Consider the following 25,520-nt stretch of genomic DNA (forward strand, 5'->3'; position numbering starts at 1 on the left):
AGCTGCAGTGATATTGTGAATAAACGTTTGAAAGAACTCGTAAAGAGTGTTTTTATAACCTGTTTTGGTATTCATCAGCGTACGCGTTTTTGTACAACAGGTTGTGGTCAGATTTCACGCTTGTTGGAGGTCAGATTGTAACAGTTGTTCTCAGGGGGGGGTTCATTTTTTTTCGTGACGGCACTCGGAATAGCTCAATAAAGCGCTCTATCTTTTGGGTAAAGGTAACTTGAAGGTTGCCCACAACTAAACCTAAAAAAAATTTATTCTTATTAAGAGAGAATGGCATACTGGTGGTCTTCATGAAATAAATATTGAAACTCTTCAATTGTGTTTCTTTATGGGTTCCAATGACCCAAAGCAACTTTAGGCTAGTATAAGCGCCGTAGTGGAGGGTTCTGAATAATTCTGTCCACCACGCGTCCTTTTGATATCCTCTGACACAACACAGTTCATACAACTCGGCTAACCTGTGAACTGTCGCCGATAATGAAGCCGCTACAGTTCTCGTATACTGCGTCGGCGGGCCGCCGGTGGGGATAAGTCATGTTGTAGATGAGGGTGCCCATCTGGAAGGCGAAGGCCAAAACTTGGCTCGGGGGCTTGAAACTGTCGTTAGCCATTTGCACCACGTAGTCCTGTACCAGTTGGAGATGAAAAATGCGAGAAAAATGAGAACTCCACCACAACGTAGTGAACAAACAACGTCGTGCGGGCAATGGCAGTCGTTAACAGGAATTCGGCGAGTGTTGTGAAACTAGTCAGCTTCGTCAGTTTTTTTTTTTCACTCAGTGGGGAACTCTGCGAGTTGTTTGCCTGCTGCCACAAATTAGAAATTTCAAAGAACCAAGTGCGCGACCAAAAATACGCAATTACAATGATGATGGATAACTGTGATCTTCAATTTGTTCAGAATAATTAAGCTTGTCCCTCATAGAGGCAGGCTGCTTCCTCTGAAGCTGCACTGGTTCATTCGGGCGTAATATTGATACATGTATGAGCAAACCGAATCGTATTGCACAGTTTCTATGAATAAAAAGAGCAAGGTCTCCTTGTGCAAGCGTGAAAATTAAAAATAATTAGTTTTCATTATCAAGCTTTGGAATCTTTCTCATCTGAATTAAGTTTTCAAGTCTTTTATGACAGAATGACTGAATAAACGATTGATTGTGCTGATACGGATTACTGTGATTTTTAAATACTAACAGACGAATGGCAGTTTGCATGGCTCTGTGCGTGTTTGATGAGCCTTCCACATTAAGTAAACGGTCTTGAATATGTGCATTTCTCGAAACACTTTAACGGCATAGTTCTTTGTGAAGTTACTAACTCGGACCGTAGGCGGCGCCAAGATATTGATAGCATACCTTATTGAGTTTATGTCCGAGCTATCTTGCTCCCGAAATTTTCAGAGCTGAAGCGCTAACGATCGTTATAGCGCGAGAACAGAAGGACGACACAGAGACAAGAAGGTCACGAAGGACACGTGTCCTTATTGTCTCTGTGTCGTCGTTCCGTTCCCGCGCTGAACTTTTGTCATGTCATACCAACTAGCCCAAGCTGCCACACTTCTATGAAGGGCTAACACACAACTAACATTGCGCTTATGGGATTCAGAAACGACAGACGTTGTATATTGCCTGGTGACTAGAACACCTCTAGAAGTAGAATTTAACACATCTGGCACTTTGTAAACGTAGCAGTAACAGAAATGACACTGAGCTAGAATGCATTCAAGTGTATTTTTTGTTTTTGCAATGAACTGAATAAATTCCAAAGGGTGAGCAGCGCCCACTACGAATTTAAATTCTTGTTTAATAATGACATTGTGTGTCACCCGGAAAACCAAGAACATTACTTAATTTAACCCATCAAGCCCTTGGGTGCTCAAAAAACGCGTTAAAGAAACATCAGCAAATATTTTATCATTGTATTCCGCAATTCTCGGGAGCATTTGTATCAATAACTCTCGAAAATTGTCAACACAGCCACCAAAAATCACGAACATTTATGACATATATATGAAATATAATTGCTAGTACGGCCAATTAATTGCATTCTTTTCTAGCTGTTCCCCTAGAAAGCAAAGAACTGGAAAGTACCCACTCTCATTAGGTCTCACATTCTTTTCAGCATTTACTATGTTCGTTAGACACGAACCCTCAGCGTTGCCTTTCTAAGAAGAGTTTTCTGGATAGCGGCTGATTCTTAACATTACAAGCATCGGCATTCAGGGAGTTACGTTAGGCGATGAATAAAGTGATCTTGTTACCTACGCCTCATTAGCCCCTACAACTGGCACTCTAAGCATCTGTTTACACTTGCGGTACTGTGCACGGTGGATAAACACGTGCTTCAGGACAGGCTGTCTCGCGCTCAGCATTTGTGCCTGTAACCTAAATGGAGCTATCGTCCTGCCCGGAGGACTTGCCTTGTAGGTGCCATACTTGGGGTGCATATTAATGCGAAAGCCTTAGATGCTCTTCAGACACGAAAACTGACTATCGGCGTTGGCGTCTGGTGGCGTCGCCGTCGACACGAGTGATGTGAAATACCATTACATGATGCCGTTAACACATGGCGTCATCGTGACGTCATCAGAGCGCCAAAGATAGCCGAAGCTTGTTATTGTGGCATCGCGATGACATCACATGGTGCCAACATAGCACGCCACTGTCCCTCGGCTAGTAGTGAGCTCATTGTGGAAGCAGTACAAAAAAAAGAAACGAAAAAAACAAGGGGGATACAGAAAGGCAGAGTTCAATCTTGCGGTTTGGCTGGTTGATAACTCGTCATATTGTAAGTAGATTTAGCGATATACAGGAATCCCTCAAACCTCTCACACATTTACACTCGCTTCCACTGAAGAATAACACGCAGCACACAGCACTTAATCGCTGTGTGTGGTGTGTGTGTGTAAGTGAGTGTGAATGTGTGAATGTTTCGAGGGATTACTAAGTTGCGTTTAACCTGGAAGCAGTACAAAACCGCCTTACGGGCAGTAAGCTTTTGGAGAGGGGCGAGATGGGAACAGTACATCGAGAGAGGAGAAAAAGTAGGTAGCTTTTGCAACGAGTCGTCTTAGCGCAATGCATAAGAGACCCTGTGAGTTGTATATGCGCGCTCCAAATACAGTGTTGTGAGTGAACAGCATGAATGCTTCGTCTAATGTGTTATGTATCACAACAGTCAATATAGTGCTTAGCTGTCACAGCTGGCTAATCATTGTATCCGTAGCTACAGGTATATCCTCTTACGCACGCCAGGTGGGCGGTTCACTAAGAAAATGGTAATAAGATTAGCACGCATGTCTGTAGCAGCCTTAAGTATTTCTGTAAAATATTCTTGTATAAATTACAGTTATATAGTCACACCTCAGTTACTGTTATTGATGATGGCCCGTAGAGATACTTTAACACGGCTGCCTTTAGTTCTTCGAAAGAGTAGCCAAAGTTGCTGGTGAATATTTTGATGCAACTGCGCCGAGCAAAAGGCACAATGCGCCAAGGAGACATAGAAGAGGCCTACAATATGCTCCTAAAGTTCCAGTAAAATTTCAGTAAAAAAACGTTAGACGTCCTTTCACCAAAATGAACTGTTGCAAGTTTGTCCAAACAGTTAGCTTGCTCTCTTTGTCTGTAGGCCTTCCTGCGGTTCAATCAGGGCCACTTCATTCAAATGTTGCACCAGCTTTCCCGAGTTCAAGCCTTGCTGAATCGAAGACGTTACGCCAATTAGCGCAGTAATATGTGACTATGTCAAAGTTTTGTCAAAAACGTATTTCTCTTTAGCACGAAAGGGTCCATTATGTGACAGTCCACACTCACGAATCTGGGCGGGTAGTCACTGATGCTCCTAAAGGTCGTCGGTGGCAGAGCGATGCACGCACTGGCGCTGGGCACACTCAACACGCAGGTGATGACAACGATGATGTCCTTCCTGCATGCAAAATAGGTTAACAAAAGAGACCAAAAAGATGGCTTCACACGTTCCTTTCACAATAACTTGTTCTACAAGGGGCCTGAGCTATGAGTTATGGAGATTAGTTAGCCCCCTGCTTAACTCTCTTGCGGAGGGACGTGGTATATAAGGACGAGCGAAGAAATTTAAGCCAGTGGGTAGAAAAATTACTTACCAAGGCAATGCGTATACCAAACACAATAATGCGAGGAACGGTCTCGATGAGACAGCTACTTAACTGCAGCTGAATGGAAAACAAATTACGCGACCGATGTATCTGTAGGGAAAAGACAGCTACGGAGAGACCAATTCGACGGGTGCGTTCTGACGAAAATATCTAGATTAATGAAGGAGAGGAGCCATAGCGCTACTTTTTTGCATTTGGGAAACCTGTAATGCTCGAGATTTCAGTGTACGATAATCATCAAGCAATTTAAAATGTTGTATGAATAAGTAAAAAAAAATATTTATCGAAGAATCTACAATCCTGCTCTCCAGCTCAATAAATCTGAAGTAATGTAGAAATTGAGATAGTAGGACAAACAAAACATGTAGTTATTTTAAGACGGCACAGTCTGCGTAGCTCGTCAAGTTATTCCGCAGTGTTAGTCACAATAAATTTATTGTAAGTATGCTGATATTTTATTTTTCCATGACGATTATTGCAGAATATGTATTATGCCATCATGTTCAGTGCCTAACCCTGATGTTATCATTTCGCTACGAACACATCTGCATTTTGGAGATGTGATTGCAGTGGAATGTCATCTTCATCTCATAGTTTGGGCATGTCATTCCGGTTTCCTCATTTTGTTACGACTATGGAGAAAGACGTCTATGAAATTCAGTTCACCTATTCAGCCATCCATGCAGTTGTTCATTCGCCTGTTGTTTTATCCTTGCTTTGACTTTCTCTGCACTTGCGCCTTAATAAAACTGAACAGGGAAGCATTAACACCATTCTTGAGGCATTGGTTATTTGAATTGATCAGCTGATGATGTCCGTGATGTAGAACTTACGTAGTGTATTGTGGTTGCGACGAACGAAAGGTACAAAGAAGTACGAAACAATAGCACGGGACAAATGGTAAGCAAACTTTCAACTGACTTGATAGTTTAAACAGGTAAGTTGAGATTTGTGAGTTTCAACTTACAAGAGTTGAAAGTTTGCGCATGCACCACCTGTCCTGTCCTCTTGTTTCATGACATCTTCGTACCTTCCTCCTTAGCGCAACATTACAATGACGTACACAAACTAGCCTAAATTCAAGCTTTGCTAAAACTTACGCATTCGACGCGAGGATCAGAACCTGCAGTCTGTTCCAGGAGATCTTTTTGTTGTAGAAGAAGAAGCCGATTCCATAAATAACACGTGACGTTAGTGCCTTCAGCCTCGTTATTCTCTGGTAAACAAAAATGAATACAGAGAAAACGGTTATTTGAAAGTGGGACAAAACAATGGATCAATTGGCGCTTATTCATCGTGGCTAACCGCGCGAGAAACGCAGAAAACCACAAGATGTAAACATGGTCGAGTGCACTTCTCATTTTCGTTTTTGTTTAGTTGTTAAAAGAATGACTTTTTTTCATCTCAATTCGTACAATTACGCACTACCACAGATACCGAAAAACTAAATATTTCTTTGCACTCGCGCTCTTGAACGTTTCAGTGAAAACTAAGGCATGTGTTGCGGCAATCACATCAGTCTCTCTTGTAAACATTCCGACATCTATGTTATAGTATAGTTTTTTTGAAATTGTCGAGCTGCTCACTGCTTCATCGCTCAGCACGCAAGGAAGGACAGGTAAAATTTTATTGTTTATTTATTTATTTATTTATTTACTTATTTATTTATTTGTTTGTTTATTTATTTATTTATTTATTTATTTATTTATTTATTTATTTATTTATTTACGACTACTGTCAGCTCTTACATAGGGATGTTACAGGAGTGAAAAAAAAAGTACATGAAAAAATAGCGAACCTTCTAAGAACAGAACATAGCTAACAAATATAATCAGAAGTAACAAATTAAAGGACAACAATGAAGTCATCAAAAAAAACGCAACCAATAGCGCGACCAAGAACTTAATCATTGAATGCACTAGACCATGCAGAGACAAAAAAGGCATCATTAATTATGAACGAGGATATGTGCTATAGGTGTTTTAAAAACATATCTATAGATGAGCTTGAAATGCTTCATCGCTCAACGAATTCCATCTATTGATAGCTCTTGGAAAAAATCTATACCTAAAACAATTGGTGGAAACAGCAGGTGCAGGAATAAGTATTGAATGGCGATGCCTAGAAGTTTTAGTACGAAAAATACTGAAATATTCAGCATACCTTACATAAACACGGTTATCAATATTGAGGTGAAGATACTTAAGTGTTTCGTGTTTTGTCCTAGCTTCAATTGTGGGTAGCTCCGCTAGTGCATAACCTCCCTGTCCTTCCTCATTTATTCCTCCTCCTCCTCCTCTGCTAGTGCACACAGTTGAGATGGGGAATCTGTCCATCGATATTCATTAGATATAAACCGTACAGCTAAACACTGAAGTTTTTTTAATATTTGATATGTTTGTCATCGTGAATGGATCCCAGACAATTTTCGCGTATTCAATTATTGGTCTAATAAGCATTTTCTAAGCTCGAAATTTACTCGACATCCGCCTCAGTGGAATAGTGGCTATGGTGCTTCGCTGCTGACCCGGAGGTCGTGGTCTTGCTCCCGGCCGTATTGATCGCGTTTAGGTGGAGGCAAAATGATATAGGCCCCTGTACTGTGCAATGTTAATGCACGTTAAATACCGCCAGATGGCCTAATATTTCCGGAGACCTCCACAACGACGTCTCCTAATCATGGTTTGGGATGTACAACCTGTGATATTAAAATTTACTCGACAAAGCGTTACGAATGAAAGCGCAGATCTGAGGCGGAATAATGTTTACACGGGGTGTTTTCGATGCCCAGTACTCCGTTTATGTGCCAGAACCTTTACCGCGCAACAGTTCATGGAGCCTTGTAGTCTACCATAGTGAGGCACATCACCACCGCATTACGTCTCGTAATTCCCGCACAGCTCACGTCGGCTCAAACCGTCGTAAGTGGCTTTTCGTGGAACTGTGACTGACACAGACGACACCTGTAAACGTGAACTGTTTGAACAGGGATGATATCAAGCGTTTCAAAATAAAGCCCTCTTGATATTGGGGCCTTGTTCCAGCCAACAAGCTCATAGGGACACAGTTTTCTAAAATTAACTAGAGGGGCCTCTGGCACTGCTACCGTTCAGCTACCATGGGAATGATTGGTAGTAAACAAATTTGCCTAGTCTTCGTACTTGCGGGGGACAAATGGCACTTGTGGCTTCGTTAATTTCTGTGTTTAGGTTTTGTTTCGAAAGAAAGAACGAACCCTTTTCAATTTCGTTAGTTGATTTGAAACGGTAAGCCTAAAAGTATAAGGTGGTGAAGCGCAACCACTGAACAGTTACTTATTTTTGTTTCGTGAGAAAGCAGCTCCACGCCACACAAACACACACGGAGCCAGAAGTACGAAGACTGGACAAGTCCTTGTACTATGCTCGGCGAAGCGCCGTGCGTTGAAACTCCCTTAGACACTAGCGCCAGAGTTCACTCTAGTGTATATATAGGAAACTCTATGCTCAAGGGGACGAAAAAGTGGAAATATGAATTATTTTAGAATGATGAAGTGCACTCTGAACACTCTACTGTCTAATTTTTGCATCATAGGTTCATTAAATAAGGATAAAATCAATGTTGAAGTTTCATACTGATATTTTGTGCCCAAATCTCCGCACGTGACGTCACTGATAACAAAATGTATCGTATTTGCGTGACATTGGCTAGATGAAGTTTTATGAAACATCGTATGCTAAATCTATGGCACCCACAGATGAGGAAGCACTTGAATTTTACCTATTAGGAACTACGTAGGATCTCGTAGACTGCATAAAAATCTCCTGTATACACATACGTCAAGTTGTTTAGTGAGAGAATCTCAAGGTGGCGTCTCCAGTCGCATTTTCTTTTCGCGGGCTTGCTCACTAACGAAGTGTCGTCTAACGGTATAAGTGACATTTTCGGGAATGCGGAATTATATTTTCCAAATACGCTAATTTTCTCTTTCCTCTATAGTGTGCCTTTGAAAATCATGCTAATTAAAGTTCATTTTCACATTTCCCAAAATCTTAAAGCTAACATTAGCATACTAAAATACGAAGAATGGGTGCGCCATTCTCTTCTGGCTTTCTCTTTCTTTAGACGCGATTCACGAAGCCAGCAGTCTGTTTGCGTGACGTCATAATAGGTTCTCGATTGCTGCATATACATCCGCCACGTTGGATCAGTGGTTGGGCTGATCGCCTGCTAAGCCGGAGGTGACCGGTTCGATCTCGGCCAGGGTGGTCTCATTTTGATGAAGGCGAAATGGTAGAGGCCCATGTAGTGTGCATTGTATTAAGTGCGCATTAAAGATCACGAGATGGTCGAAATTCCGGAGCTCTCTACTACACCGTCTCTCATCATCACATCATTAGTTTTAGGGCGTAAACTTAAGTTTTAATATTAGTATTATCAACAGGTTCGCATACGAGGGTATAAGGTTGTTAATTGATGTCCAGCCGTACTGCCTTTTTTCGCATGACTATCACTCGTGATAAGCTCGTTTCACCTCGTTTCGGGCATTTTTTTTTTTACTTTGAAAACAAAGATAATAGGGTATTGCCGAAAGCCTTATCCTGATAGGCTCAACACATAGTGCTGGCATTGCGGGCATGTTTTATGTAGAAATAAATAGCGAGAAAAAGCTACTGCCGGTGTAAAAGCAAGAAAGAATACACTATCTTTTCTTTAAACTTGGAGTGGTATCGGGTCCTTATAACCGCATGCTCTGTAACACATCATGCCATATATTTCCTGATTCCTCATTGGGCGTTGCCTCTGCCACCGTCGAACGAATAGGGTTGATCTGTCGATAACAAACAGTCTAGCAATTAATCTCGGGTGATGCAATGACCAGCGTTAACACAAAAAGGAATCAACAATTACCAAACTGCGCAAATAGTGTTCTGTTTGTATTAATACAATTTATCCATTTATATGTTTCTTATTTCGAAATACCATAAAGCATTTATGCTGTGCTTTTTATTTCAGCGTCTGTATTTGATCATCTTAATTGCTTTCTCTTAATAACTATCATAAGGCACTACGAAGTAGTGAAGGCAGCCGGCAAGTCGGTGCTTTTAAATGCGTCTTACATCGAGAGCAGGCTCCACGTAGAAGGACGCCTCCAGGACTCTGTTGTCGTAGTCGTACATGTTGAGGATGCCTAAATGCACGACGTTCTGCCGCCGTAAGAGGGCGAGCTCCTCTGATATGTCACTCGTGAATTGCGAGGCCTTGACAAAGCTGCGAAAAGACATAAGGAACCCCTGCAAAACCTCTGCGAATCACCACGCATAAGTGCGACATGCAATAGCATGTTTTTGTGTTTTTTTTTGTACCCACTGCCATACGTTTCCCCAGTTCTAGGTATTCATCGTCCAAGCTTTAGCATCGACTCTTTCATTTGCTTCAGTGCTAGTGTGGGGGGAGAGATGATTTTAAATGAAAAGAAGGGAAAAGTGAAGCCCGTAACTGTCTCTCGGGGGGAGGGCCCCTGAACAGTAGCTCACGAGGGGTGGGGGTGAAGGAGGGATTAGAATGATAGGAATAAAAGGTATAGAGATCGAGAGAAAGGCAGGAAAGAGTGAGGCGCAGGGCCTGCGAGAGAGGGAAGTAAGGAGAAAATAAGAAAGATGGGCCGTCGCAGGAGTCTGAGGACGGGGCACCACTCGGCGAGAGCTCTTGTCCGTCAGGAGATGGCGTAGGGCGAGCCCAGTCGGCCAGAGCTGTGCTGTCGTCGGAGATCACGGGGGTACAACCATTTGGCACGAAATCCAGAGAGCGAGTCTAAACGTGTGCTCCTCAACGGTATAGCCATCAGTCCGCCTTAGTTTGAGGCAGTGGTTGTGATGCGATGGGTAGCGCTGCTTGAGTCACACGTGCGTCTGAGGGCTTTCCCACGGAGGTGCGATAGACGTGTTTTCCTCTCGAATATCACGTGTCTGTCAGATTTCTTCCTTCGTGCTCCTTCCTCGTGGCTCGAAGCAACCCTGCCACCACCTCACAGTGCTCTTACAGTCAGCACCTGCAGCAGCGTCGCAGTGATGCTTCTCCAATGGTTGCCCGCACAGCGCCACGAACGGTGACACGCTACATTGTGAACACAAAGAATGCAACACGCCCCCCCCCCCCCAACTCCCTCCGCTACAAATCTGTACGCAGCTTTACCAACAAATTACTTCATATGATTTCCGTCTCGAGCTCGAGGGGCCAATGTTGGATGGCTCCTTCCACGACCGCAAAGCAAACGCGGAGGCTAAGTGATATGCGAGAGCAGGAAAGGGCTAGAGTAGATGGTGGTGAAAGGCTGAATTGAGCGCATCTGGCATTGAAAAAATAGAAGAGGCGTTGGCTCTACCAACTCAAGCTGCTTTAATACTTTCACTGGTCGACGGCGAGAGAGTTTGCGCGCTCTGTTTTCTCAGAGCAGTTCGCTCCATTATGAATCGCTTACACATACTCTCCCGCGAAGCTGCAGATTCGCGGGGAAGCAGAACGACAAGAGTACGCCACCTCCGCTGTTGTGCGAGCAACCTTGGTCGCACTTGGCAGCCAGGGCCAAGGTTGCCATGGAAACACAGAAACCGCAAGCAGAGGTGCTATGCAAGATTCCCCGGGCTTCTCGCGCACACGACTTTGCTTGCTCCTCGCACTACGGTGCTCTCTGTTGACGCGCGAATGACACATCGATCACTTTTGGGCATACGCCTAAGTAGTGCCTAATAAATAAATAAATAAATAAATGTGTATATACATATATATATATATATATATATATATATATATATATATATATATATATATATATATATATATATATATATATATATATATATATATATATTTATTTATATGTATTTATATATATATTATATATATATATATATATATATATATATATATATATATATATATATATGTATTTATATATATATATTATATATATATATATATATATATATATATATATATATATATATATATATATATATATATATATATATATATATATATATATATATATATATATATATATATATATATATATATATATATATATATATATATATATATATATATATATATATATATATATATATATATATATGACTTGCAGTTAGCTTTATCGACAACGCACACTCCTTGGCATAATGGCTAGAGCCGCCCGCTTGAATTGAGAGGTTTCCGGTCCGACTCCGTGTGACAGAATCTTTTCTTCTTAATTTTTTCTTGGCGATCTGTTAGTATACATTTAAAAAGTCATATGCGTGATGGAACCTTCTAAGCGGAGCCGGTATGGACACGGTCACTTTCATGTTAAAATCCGGCCATGTCGAACAAATCTTGTGTATTCCTGTCTGTACACAAACTGCACTCACCGAGCGTCGAATGAAATTCCACAGGTGGTCTTCGAGTATTTTACTCCACACACAGTGGTGAACGTCGTGTAGCTGTCCATGTCGTCAACCGCCAAAATTTGGTTCTTGCTCGCGCGAACGTGCGTGTACATGACGATGTCGCACAGGTTGTCGTCCGGGTACAGGGAAACCAGCGTGGCCGTCTCGGAGACCGAGCACAGAAGAGGTTGCGGCGTGGTTGTGGCTGCACAAAGCACACGTTGGAACAGTATTTCGTGGAACGTGCTCAAAAAGAGTTCTGTTATATAAATATTTTGAAGCCAAGATGAGCTACCGTCCTGATAACTTCTACAGGGATCAGTACTCTTGTACGGCATCAGGACGATCTCTTTGAAGTTGCTATTGATCGACACGGAAGGGTATCTTTTTAACATGAAAGTTACGAAAGTACACAAGCTTTCAGAAGCATGAAAAAGCAAAATTTTAGGAATAATCAACCAGCAATTAAACTAACAGTCTGGTAGATAGAAAAAAAAACGAGCGCGCGCAGCACACGCTGTCAAATTTAGCCATGTCGCCTTCAGAAGGCAGGCCGATGCAATTTTGCACCCACTGCGGGGGTGTCCGAATTCGCACGCCAAGCTACGCCATTTGATGTGCGCAGTGTGTTGATCGCGATGATAGTCGTGCCACATTTACATTTTATCGCCTCTGTGCGGAAAAGGAATCGCCATTCTCACCGATAAATATCGAGCCACATCATTTATTCGTGTTCGGTTGCACTCCATAAGCGAGTAAGAATAACACAATCTGCACTCTACAAATGCTCCAACGCATAGGTCCCATGTGCCACATCGCTTTCTTTTTTCAATCAGAATCGACACGCCTGTCTATGCTGCATACACAGATATGTGTCGTGTTACCGAAGCGTTGGAAACACTTGTCTTTTTCAGCATCGCGTTGCACTGTCAGCGCAGCGTGATAAACACTATGGTCATTGGAATTACTTATGTGTGCCTTCTCTAGTAAGAAAGCACACATACAGAGCATCAAGGTGGTGTAATGGTGCTTTATATATGCGCAATAGTTGCACAAGTGTGAATGCTGATGCTTGAGAAATATTGGCAGGCACTGCGGATGGAGTTGGCCGTTTGAGGTATTGTTTGGTGCCGTTAGGGAAATCACCGTTACCGCGGACAAACAGAAAGACATATATATATATATATATATATATATATATATATATATATATAAATATATATATATATATATATATATATATATACTCATCATAACTCCCTCTGTGAATGTGCTGTGATTCTCGATGGATGGACGTACAGACAGAAGGACGCACAGAAGCGTACATGGACAACAGACTGACGGACGCGCGGACAGAGGCGCGGACGCACGAACGGGTGGACGGACGGAAGCATGGATGGCTGGACACAAGGATGAATGGACGGATGCTTCGCCCCACTCGTCGTGATTCACTTCATGGATTTGTTGTGAAAATCACCAAAGCCATCTAGGTAAATTATTCCCAAGTACATGTTGTTAGAAACCATATATATATTCACGCATCTATCGGGAGTGATGGGGGGAGGACGCGAGGGGACTGTTTAGCCACTTTCACCCTCGCCCTTCATTTTTTCTCAGAAGTTCGGGCAGGTGTTCAACCGACTCATAAATCGCAAAACATAAAACTTCGCCAACAAACAGGACACAACCAGAAAGATGTAGACGGTACCGGCGCAGACTAACAACCTCGAAGGCAAAGAATAACACTGGATAGCCGAAGTTACTACTGCAGGATCAGCCTACGTCGGAATTCTGCGTACAAAATGTCATTCGCGACATAAGTTCGGTCTTTCCTTACAAGTAGTAGGTGCTGGCGTGGTGGCTTGGGTGAGCCAGGTCACTTCGCCTTTGGTCGTCTCGGTTGCGTGGCTTTCGTTGCGCTGGGTAGTACGAGCACGCGTCGGCAGAACCTGGAAAATTTCATCGGTAAATTAAGACATTGAGCACGCAATGCTGTACAGTTGTCTGCCGTCTGAAACTTATCTTTACCTGCACGACCCCCTGATAGTGATCTTTTTATCACTCTAAAAAAGTTCAGTGTTTGGGGAGTGTCCAAGTTATATGTATAAAAGCGCATGGATTCAGTAGTCAGCAGCTGGTGCCACCGTTGCAACCTACGTGAGGAGGAGCCAACTAACTGCAAACAAGAAATGAAGAATAAAATACGACGTCACAACCGGAAGCGTTTGCGACCTCACACATTTGCCCTACATTGCACGAAATGGATTTTTTCCTTAAATGCCGACCTTTCAGGTGTCATTCTTAATACGCGCTTTTATTCTGTCTTGTGGCTGGCTAAATGCGTGCGGGAGAAGAGAAAAAACACAAAGCTTGAGCAAGCAAAGCTGTTCTATTATCCAAATGATGTACTTACATGCCCAAAAAGCTTCGCCGAGGTAAGTGTGAGACAACTTTTTACGAGCGCAATAGCACATTAGTTCGAAACCTCACGATGCCCAATTGCCGAAAACAACTGCAGCGAAACAGCAGCTTTGAAAATATAGCTTTGTCAGCCGTACAGTACAGCGTCTCGTTGCTTCAACGCCACCAAAGCGGAGAGCACAACACGTTCAGCATCACTGAAGCCGAATGCATGCCGGCCGTGCACCAGTGAAAGCAGTCGGCTGTCACAGGAGTGGCCATTTACACATTCTGTGAGCTAGTTCAGCTTTTGAATGTTACACCAGTAAAGAGCACATAAAATATAAGTAAAGTACTGAAGGAACACATGAAACAACCACGAAAAAGTGAGCGATGCCTCGTTGACCTGGCACCGTTCTGAACCAAAGAACACGCCGAACAAAACGCAAGCTCTGATAGCCAATCGCCTGGATAAGCCCCTTAATCCCCACTTCTGACACTCGACGAAAAATCGAGAAAATCAACTATTTATGCAAGGGTGAGACACATCGTAAGGTAAGTTTATAGCTAGTTAACTTTATCATATATACAATTATGACTATTTTAAAAAAATTAAATTGAGTATTTACTTTTGATTGTCCCTTCCTCACCTAGTCGCGCAACAACCATTCGCGGGCGTTGATGCCTGTTGCAATAGGTTTCCCACACTTTTCGGTCCATGTTTCGCGACCCATGTGATTTGACCATGGAGTGTCTCTGCAAGACAACAGTATTCGTCATCTACTTCAAGTACTTTCCTCGCGCTATCACCATGGTTCCTGTGTTTGCGGTCACGAACGGCGCGCACGTTACAAGTGTGGCATAGCCTTCCCGACAGCAAAGTGTCCAGGGCTGGGTTTTCAAGAAAAGAAATGCGAGCAAGTCTGACGACGATTATTGTTCTGTAGCAGAACTTTTCCGAGTATAATTCATACTTTTTCTTAGAGTGTCGTTGAAAACAAAACCGCAGCACAATTTCACTTGCTCTCCCAAGGGTCCTTGAATAATTTATTTTGCTTAGGAATGATTAGAATAAGAGACAACAAGAGATACAGCTAACGGCACTGCCTGAGAACGAAGTGAAAAAAAATACCACTAAAATGTCATTCCGAAGTTATTTTACCTTGTTCCCTTAAAAATGCTTAGTAATAGATAAACTTTTTGGAGGACCTGGGAGTTTGGTGTTCTGTGTAAAATTATTGCTAACTTGGAAGTCACATCACCAATTTATGTGCCTTGTAAACATCGGATCTATCCACGCATGCAACGGGAGTGATGAGGGTAAAGCACAAGGGAACCTTTTAGCCAGTCTCACCCTCCCCTTTCATTTTTTCTTAGAAGTTTGGGGCAGGGGCTGAACCAACGTATGAAGCGCAGAACATAATACTGCGCCTGCAAACGGGACACAAGAAAACAGATGGGGATGAGACCAGCACAGACTAACAGTATCTGGAAGCACCTTTCTTCATGTCTCTTGAATGTAGTAATTTATATTTTTAGTGTCTAAGCGACTAGCTCTCCACCGTACGCTTCTTGAATTATAAAGCGGTCTTTCACGCTTGCCAATAGTGCGGCAATATTTTCTGGCAGCAAAGGAAATATTTGACATTACCTGGCACCACGTGCATATTTTGTTTTCTCGCGAGTGGTTGTCATCTTTATTTCAACTAGCCATGTCTTTCAGCCGACTAGCGAGCCCCGTTCACCTGCCAGACCTTGCCCTTGGTGTCTTCGTCGCATCCCCGATGCCTCTACTGATCGTGTGGATTCTAGATGCAAAGAGTCATGTGGTCGAACTTAATCCGGTGTGCGGCGTGACTATCCTTACAGCGCATGAGCGCCCCTTTCTCCTCTCTTACGCTTCCGCTCTTTCGCCTCGCAACGCCGACGCACGCTGCTTCTCCTCGCCCACCGTTCACTCTCCTCTAGGCATCCCTCCCAGCAGCGTTTACACCGCCAATACGCATATTAGACCCCTCTCCGTCTTTCTCCTCTCGTACGCTTTTCCTCTCACCACGCAACGCCGACACAGACAGTGTCTGCTAGCGAGTTCCTTGATTTAAAAACAAAGGACAACCGTTCACTGCACAACCGTTCACTGGCCACCCCGTATATATAGGCACTGGATTTCAACCTTCAAGGTAGTGTCGGTGGGAGACTTTTCCTGCGCCTTGTTGAACCATAAAAATTTGCAGCGAGCGCGTTAACTCAAAACGGACTGTGGGCTTCTGTGTCTGATTCGAGTCTTCTGTGTCTCATTGACATTTGGCTGTGATTGGCAAGTTCCAGTAGAAAACACCGGTCCATCACTGCGTGCTTTGTCCATCTAAGTCTTCTGTCTCTCATTCCCCATCAGCAGTTATCGGCATGCTCCCGGCATCGCCAGCTCCGTCGTCTACCCTATCCTTCACACTCATCAGACTCATGAGTCGGAAGAGTACGAAGTGATTTCGCTCACTGCCGCGGCCACGGTTATGAAAGAAGCCCGTTGCTCACAAACAAAGAAGTTAGGACTGTGACTGTTCTCGCTTCTACTGCGTAGATTTGAGCGTTCATTTTGTGCGTCTTCCTTTCTGTTTGAACAGCGTGCTTTAAGTGTCGAGCTGAAACAGTCGTTAGTCCGCGCTCACGTTGTGTATGCTCATTTTGTGCATGCTTTCTACTGGAGGTGTGCGCTGAAAGTTCCGACCTGCTTGCCGTTAATTGCGTAACATTTTAATTTGTTTCTGCAGCAATCATTCCTTCGCCCTTGTATTGAAACAACGCACAATATAAGCTTAACTACCTCTTCAAAAACATGACGCACTTTGGTGTTTTACCGATGCCTAAAAATGGGATCAGCTTGGTGAACATGTGAATACTTACGGCAGTTGGGTGACTTTCAAGTGCCTCAGGCACAAATAGTTCAGGGATGGGAGAGCCTCCACCTCCACCGCCCCCTCCACCACTACTGCCTCCGCTGAGAGCGCTAGAGCCACCATAACCGTCTTCATCGCTTATTTCCGCTGGAACAAAACATATTTCATAGATAGATAGATAGATAGATAGATAGATAGATAGATAGACAGACAGACAGACAGACAGACAGACAGACAGATAGATAGATAGATAGATAGATAGATAGATAGATAGATAGACAGATAGATAGATAGATAGATAGATAGATAGATAGATAGATAGATAGATAGATAGATAGATAGATAGATAGATAGATAGATAGATAGATCTTAATTTGAAGCATCGTCATGTACTGGAGCAGTGTTGGCGTTGTGGAATTCACTGGAAAATCACTATCTACAGGCACCAAAGGGCTCCAAAGTGCAGTAGTTGTGTATAGTGGATGAAGAGAAGAATACCATTTACGGCGGATATTTCTTTCTTATTTAATACAAATATCTAAATTTTTTTAAAGAGTGCTGCTGTTGCACCGGTCGCATGAGTCCTCTTTTCTAGTAAAGCCTCGATTACCGCGGAATGGTAACAATAGTCATTGATTGATTTGATGAGATATCGGGTTTAACGTCCCAAAACCCCCATATGACCACGGGAGACGCCGTAGAGGAGGACTCCGAAAATTTCGACCACCTGGGGTTCTTTAGCGTACACCCAAATCTGAGCACACGGGCCTACAACATTTCCACCTCCATCTGAAATGCAGCCGCCATTGCCGGGATTTGATCCTGCGACCTGCGGATCACCAGCTGAGTACCTTAGCCACTAGACCACCGTGGCGGCGCTGGTAGCAATAGCCATATAACGGCCTGGTTCTAAGCTTTAGAATTATTCTAAGGTACGTGGTTTTCGATAGCAAGAACAAAGAAAACATAGTCACCATCGTTCCCGAAGACGAAGAGGACCAGGAATACTAAGATGAATGCGATGGCCAGACAGCTGCTAGTCATGACAACCCACACCTTGCTGCCGCTAATGGAATGAGAATAAACGTAAATTAGGACTGGTATTGCGTGTTAACAGTAACTGTCACTGTCACAACGTGATACTTTACGGAGCTCTCTATACTTAAAGACCATAGATTATGGCATAAATTTCTGTCTGTCTGTTTGTCTGTCTGTCTGTGTGTCTGTCTGTCTGTCTGTCTGTCTCTCTGTCTGTCTGTCTGTCTGTCTGTCCGTTGCACGAGTAAGTCACGCAGTAAAAGTTCAAGCCCTTGCTCAGCACCCAACCACGTTAATCTGTTCGCTGCGTTTATACTTGTCAACAATGTCAACAAAAAGCAAATAATATGCATATAGTAGGCGCAACATTTATCCGTAAGTGTTTCGCTCATAGCATATGCATATATGCGTTGTTCATAAGATTGCGGCGTCTTTGACACTGCGCTGACAATGCAACGCAGTGAACGAAAAGCGGGTGTTTTCTACACTTGGCTGCGTGAACATGGTAATGCCACCTACCAGTGACTCTGCGTTCTACACAAACTTTCTTTTCCCTACATTTATGCCAGATGGCGCTCATTTCTCACGCAGTGCCTACAGATGGCATTTGCGTCATCTTTCGACAGCATTTGCAGCAAAGCATGAAGATATGCGGTCAATTATTTGCTTTCTCTTTCAGTATTACTACATACGGCCGCTCATTTCTGGCTATGGTATTAGTGCGGGAGACACCAAGTGTCAAGTTTCAGACATCAAGTCACTCGACAAAAAGCGAACATTATGGCTTATAGCATTTCAGTGTTCAATTGTTACGAAAACATTAGCTACATATGTACACGTCATATGTAGTTACTATACTCGGCGACAGCTTTTCTTGACAGCACTGTGGAAGCTATAGAGCCGAACCGCCTGCATGCGCGCGCGCCAGGAAATAGTACCTATTTTATTTTCTGATTCTAATAGCTACTTGGCCCGAATAAATAAAACTTTCTTCATTATAAGGATAGAACAAGTATGGGACGCTGTTCATGGAAAAGAAGTTATCGTGCGCCCTAGTTTTTTTTCTTTTTTATTTCTTGGACGGCCCCACGTTTTCCGCACAACAGCTGCGTCTGCTGCTTGCTCTTGCAGCGGCGAGCACAGCATCGGCCGTGGAGAAGCTGCTCATCGTTGGGACGCGCCGTCTTTTAAACATCACGCATCGAACTTTCCAGCCTTATCACTGGTGGCCGCGCAAGCTCTGAAATAAGCTTCACTGTTTGCGTCTTGCGCGCAATCTTAACAACGATCTACAACAATTGTGAGGCTTCTCGAACACGGAGGCGCAGTCTGCGCCGATCATTGCTGACAGCCTTTGAGGGCCTAAACCGAATACAGCAAACCTGAAATAAGACAGGTCCGTGGCCGGATCGTGCCGCAGCCGGCCTTCCATTTCGCCTGCACCAGGGCTCAATACCGTAAACGTTAACATTCGATCACCTGTGGCGCGTACGCGTATATACTGGGCTGAACACGGAACCTAAACTTCACTGTTATAAAGGCTGAATAATGCTGGGAAAACGTTCTGAACAACGGAAAATTTTATATGTACCAGTATATAAACAGCACAGTAACTAGCTGCATGTATGCACTCTCATCAAAGTTCAACTCTCACGTTCCCATTTTTCATGCATAGATTTTGCTATAATAAACACACTAGCGCAGCGAGCAAGCGGAAACCGAAACTGGAACCGAAATCGGCTGCAAGCTGCCGGACTACTTGCGTAGTAACACAAATGTACTGAGGCCCCGCCTCCGTAGCCTTCGCTCCAATGTCAAGAAAAGCTGTCGCCGAGTACAGTATATTGTATGGTACAATATTAGTTTGGTCAAGCTACTGGCTCAAAACGTCGAATAATCTTTAGGCATTTATGATATTGACTAAAGCATAGGGAGTTAGTTCAAGTGCGCGAGAACTTTCATCTTTTGTTTTGGCAACGCGTGACCAGATTCGTCATATATGTTGTGCCTTCTGAGATTACCAAAAGGCCATAAGCTCGTATGTCAGTGACCAAGCATTATTTTAGAACAAACATTCAACAACCATACCCGTGTGCAACTATTGTAGGAGTACTGTTTATTGAAATATTGGGTAAATCACAACTTTTAAACACATGTATTGTTAAACAAACGAAACAAGCTCAGACGTTTTATCCGAGCTCCATCATGATATGCTAAACTCAAACAAGCAAGTGGTGATCAAAGCGTTGATGACTTGAATATAGAATTTAATCTATCAGGCAATTCTTAATTTTGGCTCTCTTTAAACTGCGCTGATGAGCACTTTTCTGTGAAAGTAATGAACGAAATTATCAAAGTACTTTTGGTTGGAAAATACATTCTTCTTACCAAAAACATAAAACTGCACTGATTCGGCAGTTTGTTCAAACAGCACTGAAGAGCTGAAAAATGACACTTTTTAAATGTACACTGTTTTTACAAAATCTTCAATCTAGTCCCCGCCGTTTTCGCTAAATGAGCATAACATGCGCAAGTTACGGAACTCGTAGACTTGCGCAAGCAAAAAGAGAGAGATATAAATATTTTGACGGAGAGCTGGAGAAGTTTGTCTGGCACTTCACGTGACATGCTACTCCAAGTAGCGGGTGATGACCATGAGATATTCAGTGATAAACGCATAATGCATAAAGCAGCACACACGCACTACACTGTTTACGTAAAATTATGCAGTAAGCTAGTTGTTTAATAAAGGGGAGTAGGTATTTCGTTGCCGTGGTTTAAGATGATTGTACGTAATCTACATGCATATAGCCAACAAGCCAGTTTTGGCACCTGCAAACGCACATTTACAAATATTTTTAATTATTTCAATATAGGGAAACACGTAATACACCACCGTCATCAGAAACATTACAAAATGCCACTCCAGATACCCGTTGTTCAGTGCTCTCATACTTCGCTTGGAAAACACTAGCGAGCTTTCCCAAAAAAAAAACAATACGTAGAAACACTGACTTGACATGGCACGTACATTTCTCTCGGTAATTCGTCGTCAACACGTCTCACTTCCGGTACTCTGTTGGCCTCCAGTGCAATCCTGCGAAGTGATTCGTGCATCCAATATTAGCAATCAACGTGCAATAGCGTAAGCTTGTTACACAAACCGGAAGCATTATATACTTGCAAAAGTGCAAAAACGTCATCAGTAAATTATATTCAGATATAAAACAAGGCTGTGCTCACCACTACGACAAAACGCACGTAAATCCTCGTAAACGTTTGGAAACAAATGATCGAACTTCCTCAAAACCGAATGTTGCTACAAGAGAAATACGTGGCAACTTTAGAGAAAGTTGCCGCGTATTTGATTTGTAGCACCGTTAGAGACATGGTGCGCTTTATTTCTTGACTTTGGTAGTAAAATGTTAGATATGTTCATTTAATTTTCTGTATACTAAATACTAATCAACAAGTACATTTCATTTTGCATTATCTCCTCTATGTTCCTCTCCGCCGGTGGTTTAATGGACACCCGTGGTATCCTGCAAAAAAAAATAATAAACATGTGTAGTAATGTACTGGGAGGATACAAGAAAGCTTGCACCCATAAAGACGACTCAACATGTTTTCAAACACAAATATATGAGAGGTTCTATTTTTGAACACAAAAAAGACACAGCATGCTTCCCTCTTAAAAGCTCGGATATCACTCACTGGTATGAAAAGGATTTAGGAATAGCCTAAAGGGGGAGTGAAACTCAGCGTGTGATATGTACTACAAGAGCAAGGTTGTTAAAATTTGCAGTTGCACCAGGCGAACGTGGAGCTATGTAGCAATAAAACTAACGTAGGTTGAACAAAAAAATTTAAAAATGTCGAAGAAAGTTGCGCAATACTGCATTGCTTCGCTTGTAAAGAATCACAGCACTCTCAAAGTCAACATATATATATATATATATATATATATATATATATATATATATATATATATATATATATATATATATATAAATATATATATATATATATATATATATATATATATATATATACAGAGGTCACAATCCACATGACAGAACACGTACCATGCTCCTGGTGTTTGGTAGACACTGCTCGCCGCTCGTGATCTCTTAGGCATCAATAAAGGCCTGCGGTAAAGTAGTAGTAATAATACTAGTTAACGTGCGGCAGTAGTGTAATGAGATCACACAACACGTACTTGGTCTGCGGTTCTCGCGTCTCGAACCGACAATTGGGCAGCGAAGTATTATCGAGAAATTGATGTGAAAATGCTTTCAGTGATCTTTAAAGGGACACTAACGGCAACTATTAGGTCGACGTTGATTATTGAAATAGCGGTCCAGAAACCTTGTAGTATTACTTTGGTGCCATGGAATGACTTATTTTGAAATGAAATGGCGTTTTAGTGGCCTGCACTGGGTTAGCGCACTTCAAATTGCCCGTCTTAAAAAGCGGACCAGCTCACGTCACTGTTGCGGTGCACAGTGTTGCCCGGCTTTACTGCGTGGTCACCGACAATAGTAAACAGAACGGAAGCAGCGGGAGCCACAGCAGAAACAACGGCCATTGATCAATTTTCTGCCATTGGCTCCTAGATGGCGGACGTGTTTTGCTTCAACTGCACCCCGCTAGCTGTGACGACCTGCCCAGTATAACAACAGTTACTGTATATGCTACCTTTATTGTGCAGTGACTCTAAGTTTAACCATACGAAAATTGAATTTTTGAACCACTCGTGCCATTCTATATATAAATAGTAACATCCGGTGTTTTTTTCTATGAATCAAACAGAAACGAACAAACAGCATTTTTTTTGCGCCTCATCATGTCCGGACGGTTCTTTATTTAGTGCACCTAGAACGAATGATTAGTTGTAGGTGGTTCGTCTGACGTCATCGGTATCATTTTGAGAATTTCCTACTGCGATGCATGTCTTTTTGTGCATTTACCCTAATTTCTCAGTAAGTACTGCTGTTGGTAATATAGTCGTTTTAGATGTGTTTATACATTGAGCTTTCACTCTGACGAAAATTGTTATTTGACTTTATTGTCCGTTTCGCGAAACAGAATAGAGTGCCGTAAGCAGTTAAGGATTAATTCTGTACTTGCTGTTCCTCTCAATAGAATGTTATTTCACTGTCTACTAATGGTTCTCTTTAACAGCTATACAGCTATACTTCGTACCAGAACACCTGCATGGCCATCGCAAGCAATGCTGCACTGAAACGGCAATTCTTTAAACAAAAAAGAAAAATTGTTGTCAAGATGTGCCTTATTGCTTTATGGTCCCTGATATTCGATCCCGCGAGTCAAATATCAGAGACAATTAGACAATAAGAGCACGAAAAATTGTTCGTGATGTTCCAGTCAGATTGAATGTTCCTTAATTGAACTTGTATACACTAAAGCTCCTACGTATTAACGTAGCGACGTGAACGAAGTGATGTCTGCAGGTCACTCTTGGGCCTCTAAGTTCCCCAGCATGATACCCTAATAAACACCACTGAAAACTGAAAGCAAGTTGCGCAATACTGCATTGTTTTGCTTGCAAAGAGTCACAGCATTCTCAAAGCAAACATACAGAGGTCAGAATTCACGTCAAAGAATACGTACATTGCTCCTGGTGTTTGGTAGACACTGCTCGCAGCCCTTGATCTCTTATGCGTTGATAAAGGCCTGCGATAATGTTAATAATATTACTAGTTTGCATGCGGCAGTAACGTGGTGAAATCATACAGCATGCCCTTGGTCTGCCATTCTCACGTCTTGAACGGACAATTTGGCTGCAAAATATTATCGAGGAATTCATGTGATGGTACATTCAGTGATCTTTAACGCAACATAATAGCGTGCAGTAGGCAGTTGACGATTGATTCTGTGCTTGCTGGCTCTTTCAAACAGATTGTCGTTTCATTGTCTGTTGATGGTTAATTTTTTCCGCTATTTTGTTACTTCGCGATAGGAGAGCTGCATGGCCATCGAAAGCAATGCTGCACTGAAACAGCAGTTTTGAAAACAAAAAGTAAAATTTATGTGAATCTGCACCTTATTGTCTTATCGTCTCTGACATTTCATAGCTATTTGACTCACAAAAGCTTGAAAAATTATTCGCGATGTACCAGTCAGATTAAATGTGATTAAACTTATATACACTGAACTTCCTATGTATCAACCTCTTCTATGTGAATTAAGTGATGTCTGCTGGTCACTCTGGGGCCTCTCAGTTCTCCAACATGATACCTCAATAAGCACCGGTGACGTTGCCCTTGCAGGCTCATTTTCTTAACCGTAGTAGCAATCATAGTCATTGTTTGTCAGCCCTACACTTGCTCTGCTTCGAGGCACCGTTCTCAGTTAACGTTAGCATCTCCATATCGAAAGTATTGAACATGTACGCAGGAGACATTGCTGGTAGCTGGCGTCATTGTATAGCCATCATTCTATTTCTAAAAAATCAATCAGTATCCCTGATCACTCAATGCTTGAAATAGTAGTACGCAAAGAGCGAGACTTCATTAGCGGCTTTTCTCATCAACTCACTTGCAAGACAAGCAGAATTCTGTCTTAGCATAAGTATTTTAGGAAATCTCATTTGAGCATGAACCAAGCAAGGAGCGTACGAAGTACCAGCGATGCTTTAAAGGTTAAAATATGCGTAGCTTCGTCGGGTCAGATAGTGCCGTCAATGTGACATATATAGGTGAGAAGTAATCAGCACGAAGAGAAGTTCGCTTTAGAATTTGTATGTACATTTGTCTCAACAATTGTTATTGCGCGATAGCCTCCAGGATGATGCACATTTGGTGCGATCTTTGCAGTCTAGATTTCCCAAGTGCTTCTGTAGACTTTCAATGTGCACAAGAAAAACTTTGTGGCAAGCAAGAAGACATTAAAAAGCTTACTTGGGGGATGAAGGTTCATAAGGAGGAGCTAAAAGAAAACAGAACAAGAGAAACCCGAACATTTTTAACATCACTTCATGGGGTGGTGGTCTGGTTGGCTACACGTGAGTATACAAGTTACATTTTTACTATTCGAAAGAACAACTACAGCACCATTTAGTCGATGTCACTTGTAAACTTCAGAGCACCTTCAACGAACTTCTAACGTCATAAACTTTGCGTGGTAAAAGTCTCGCTCAATGAAGTAATACGCTCATATTAATTACTGAAGTGAAACACTATTGCAATGAAAAATAGATGAAATAAATAAACACCAGACGACATCACCAGATTAGCGGATATCATGGCAACCACGTGCAGGAAGTTCAAGAAGGCGTTGCCACACTACTATTAGCATTTATTCTCCTATTGCTCTCCTAATTACGATTTCACGCAATTAAACTTTATTTAAAGATGTTTGATGAAGGTCCCTAATGAATCGCTTCAGGTCTCGCTAAATCGCTACTTGATCAATGTTATCAGCTGTAATGTAGCAAGGTACCGCAGGCCACTTTCGCAGGCATCGTCAAACTTGTTAGTGAAAAATGCGGAATCGAGTATTTTCACTTGTTGCACTCCAAGAGGGATCCGAGGCATGCGGCATTCTTAAATATGAAGAAAGTAACATATTTTGATGTAGACAAAAGATTTGGAGACAATTTAGGAAACACCC

General features: G+C 42.4%; 1 protein-coding gene across 1 annotated transcript; it reads right to left on the reverse strand.

Annotated features, from left to right (window-relative positions):
- Nucleotides 1-315: 315 nt before the first annotated feature.
- Nucleotides 316-17,891, reverse strand: LOC142766012 (uncharacterized). The gene is made up of 8 exons (XM_075867824.1): nt 17,822-17,891; nt 16,855-16,994; nt 13,388-13,499; nt 11,533-11,755; nt 9,247-9,397; nt 5,248-5,363; nt 3,828-3,939; nt 316-638 (listed from the first exon to the last, which is right to left on the reverse strand). The coding sequence occupies exons 1-8, from the start codon at nt 17,889-17,891 to the stop codon at nt 453-455; spliced, it is 1,110 nt and encodes a 369-aa protein (XP_075723939.1). The 3' UTR covers nt 316-452.
- Between the last annotated feature and the right edge of the window lie 7,629 nt (nt 17,892-25,520).

This window comes from Rhipicephalus microplus, chromosome 6, assembly GCF_043290135.1.
Source record: "Rhipicephalus microplus isolate Deutch F79 chromosome 6, USDA_Rmic, whole genome shotgun sequence".
NCBI lineage: Eukaryota > Metazoa > Arthropoda > Arachnida > Ixodida > Ixodidae > Rhipicephalus > Rhipicephalus microplus.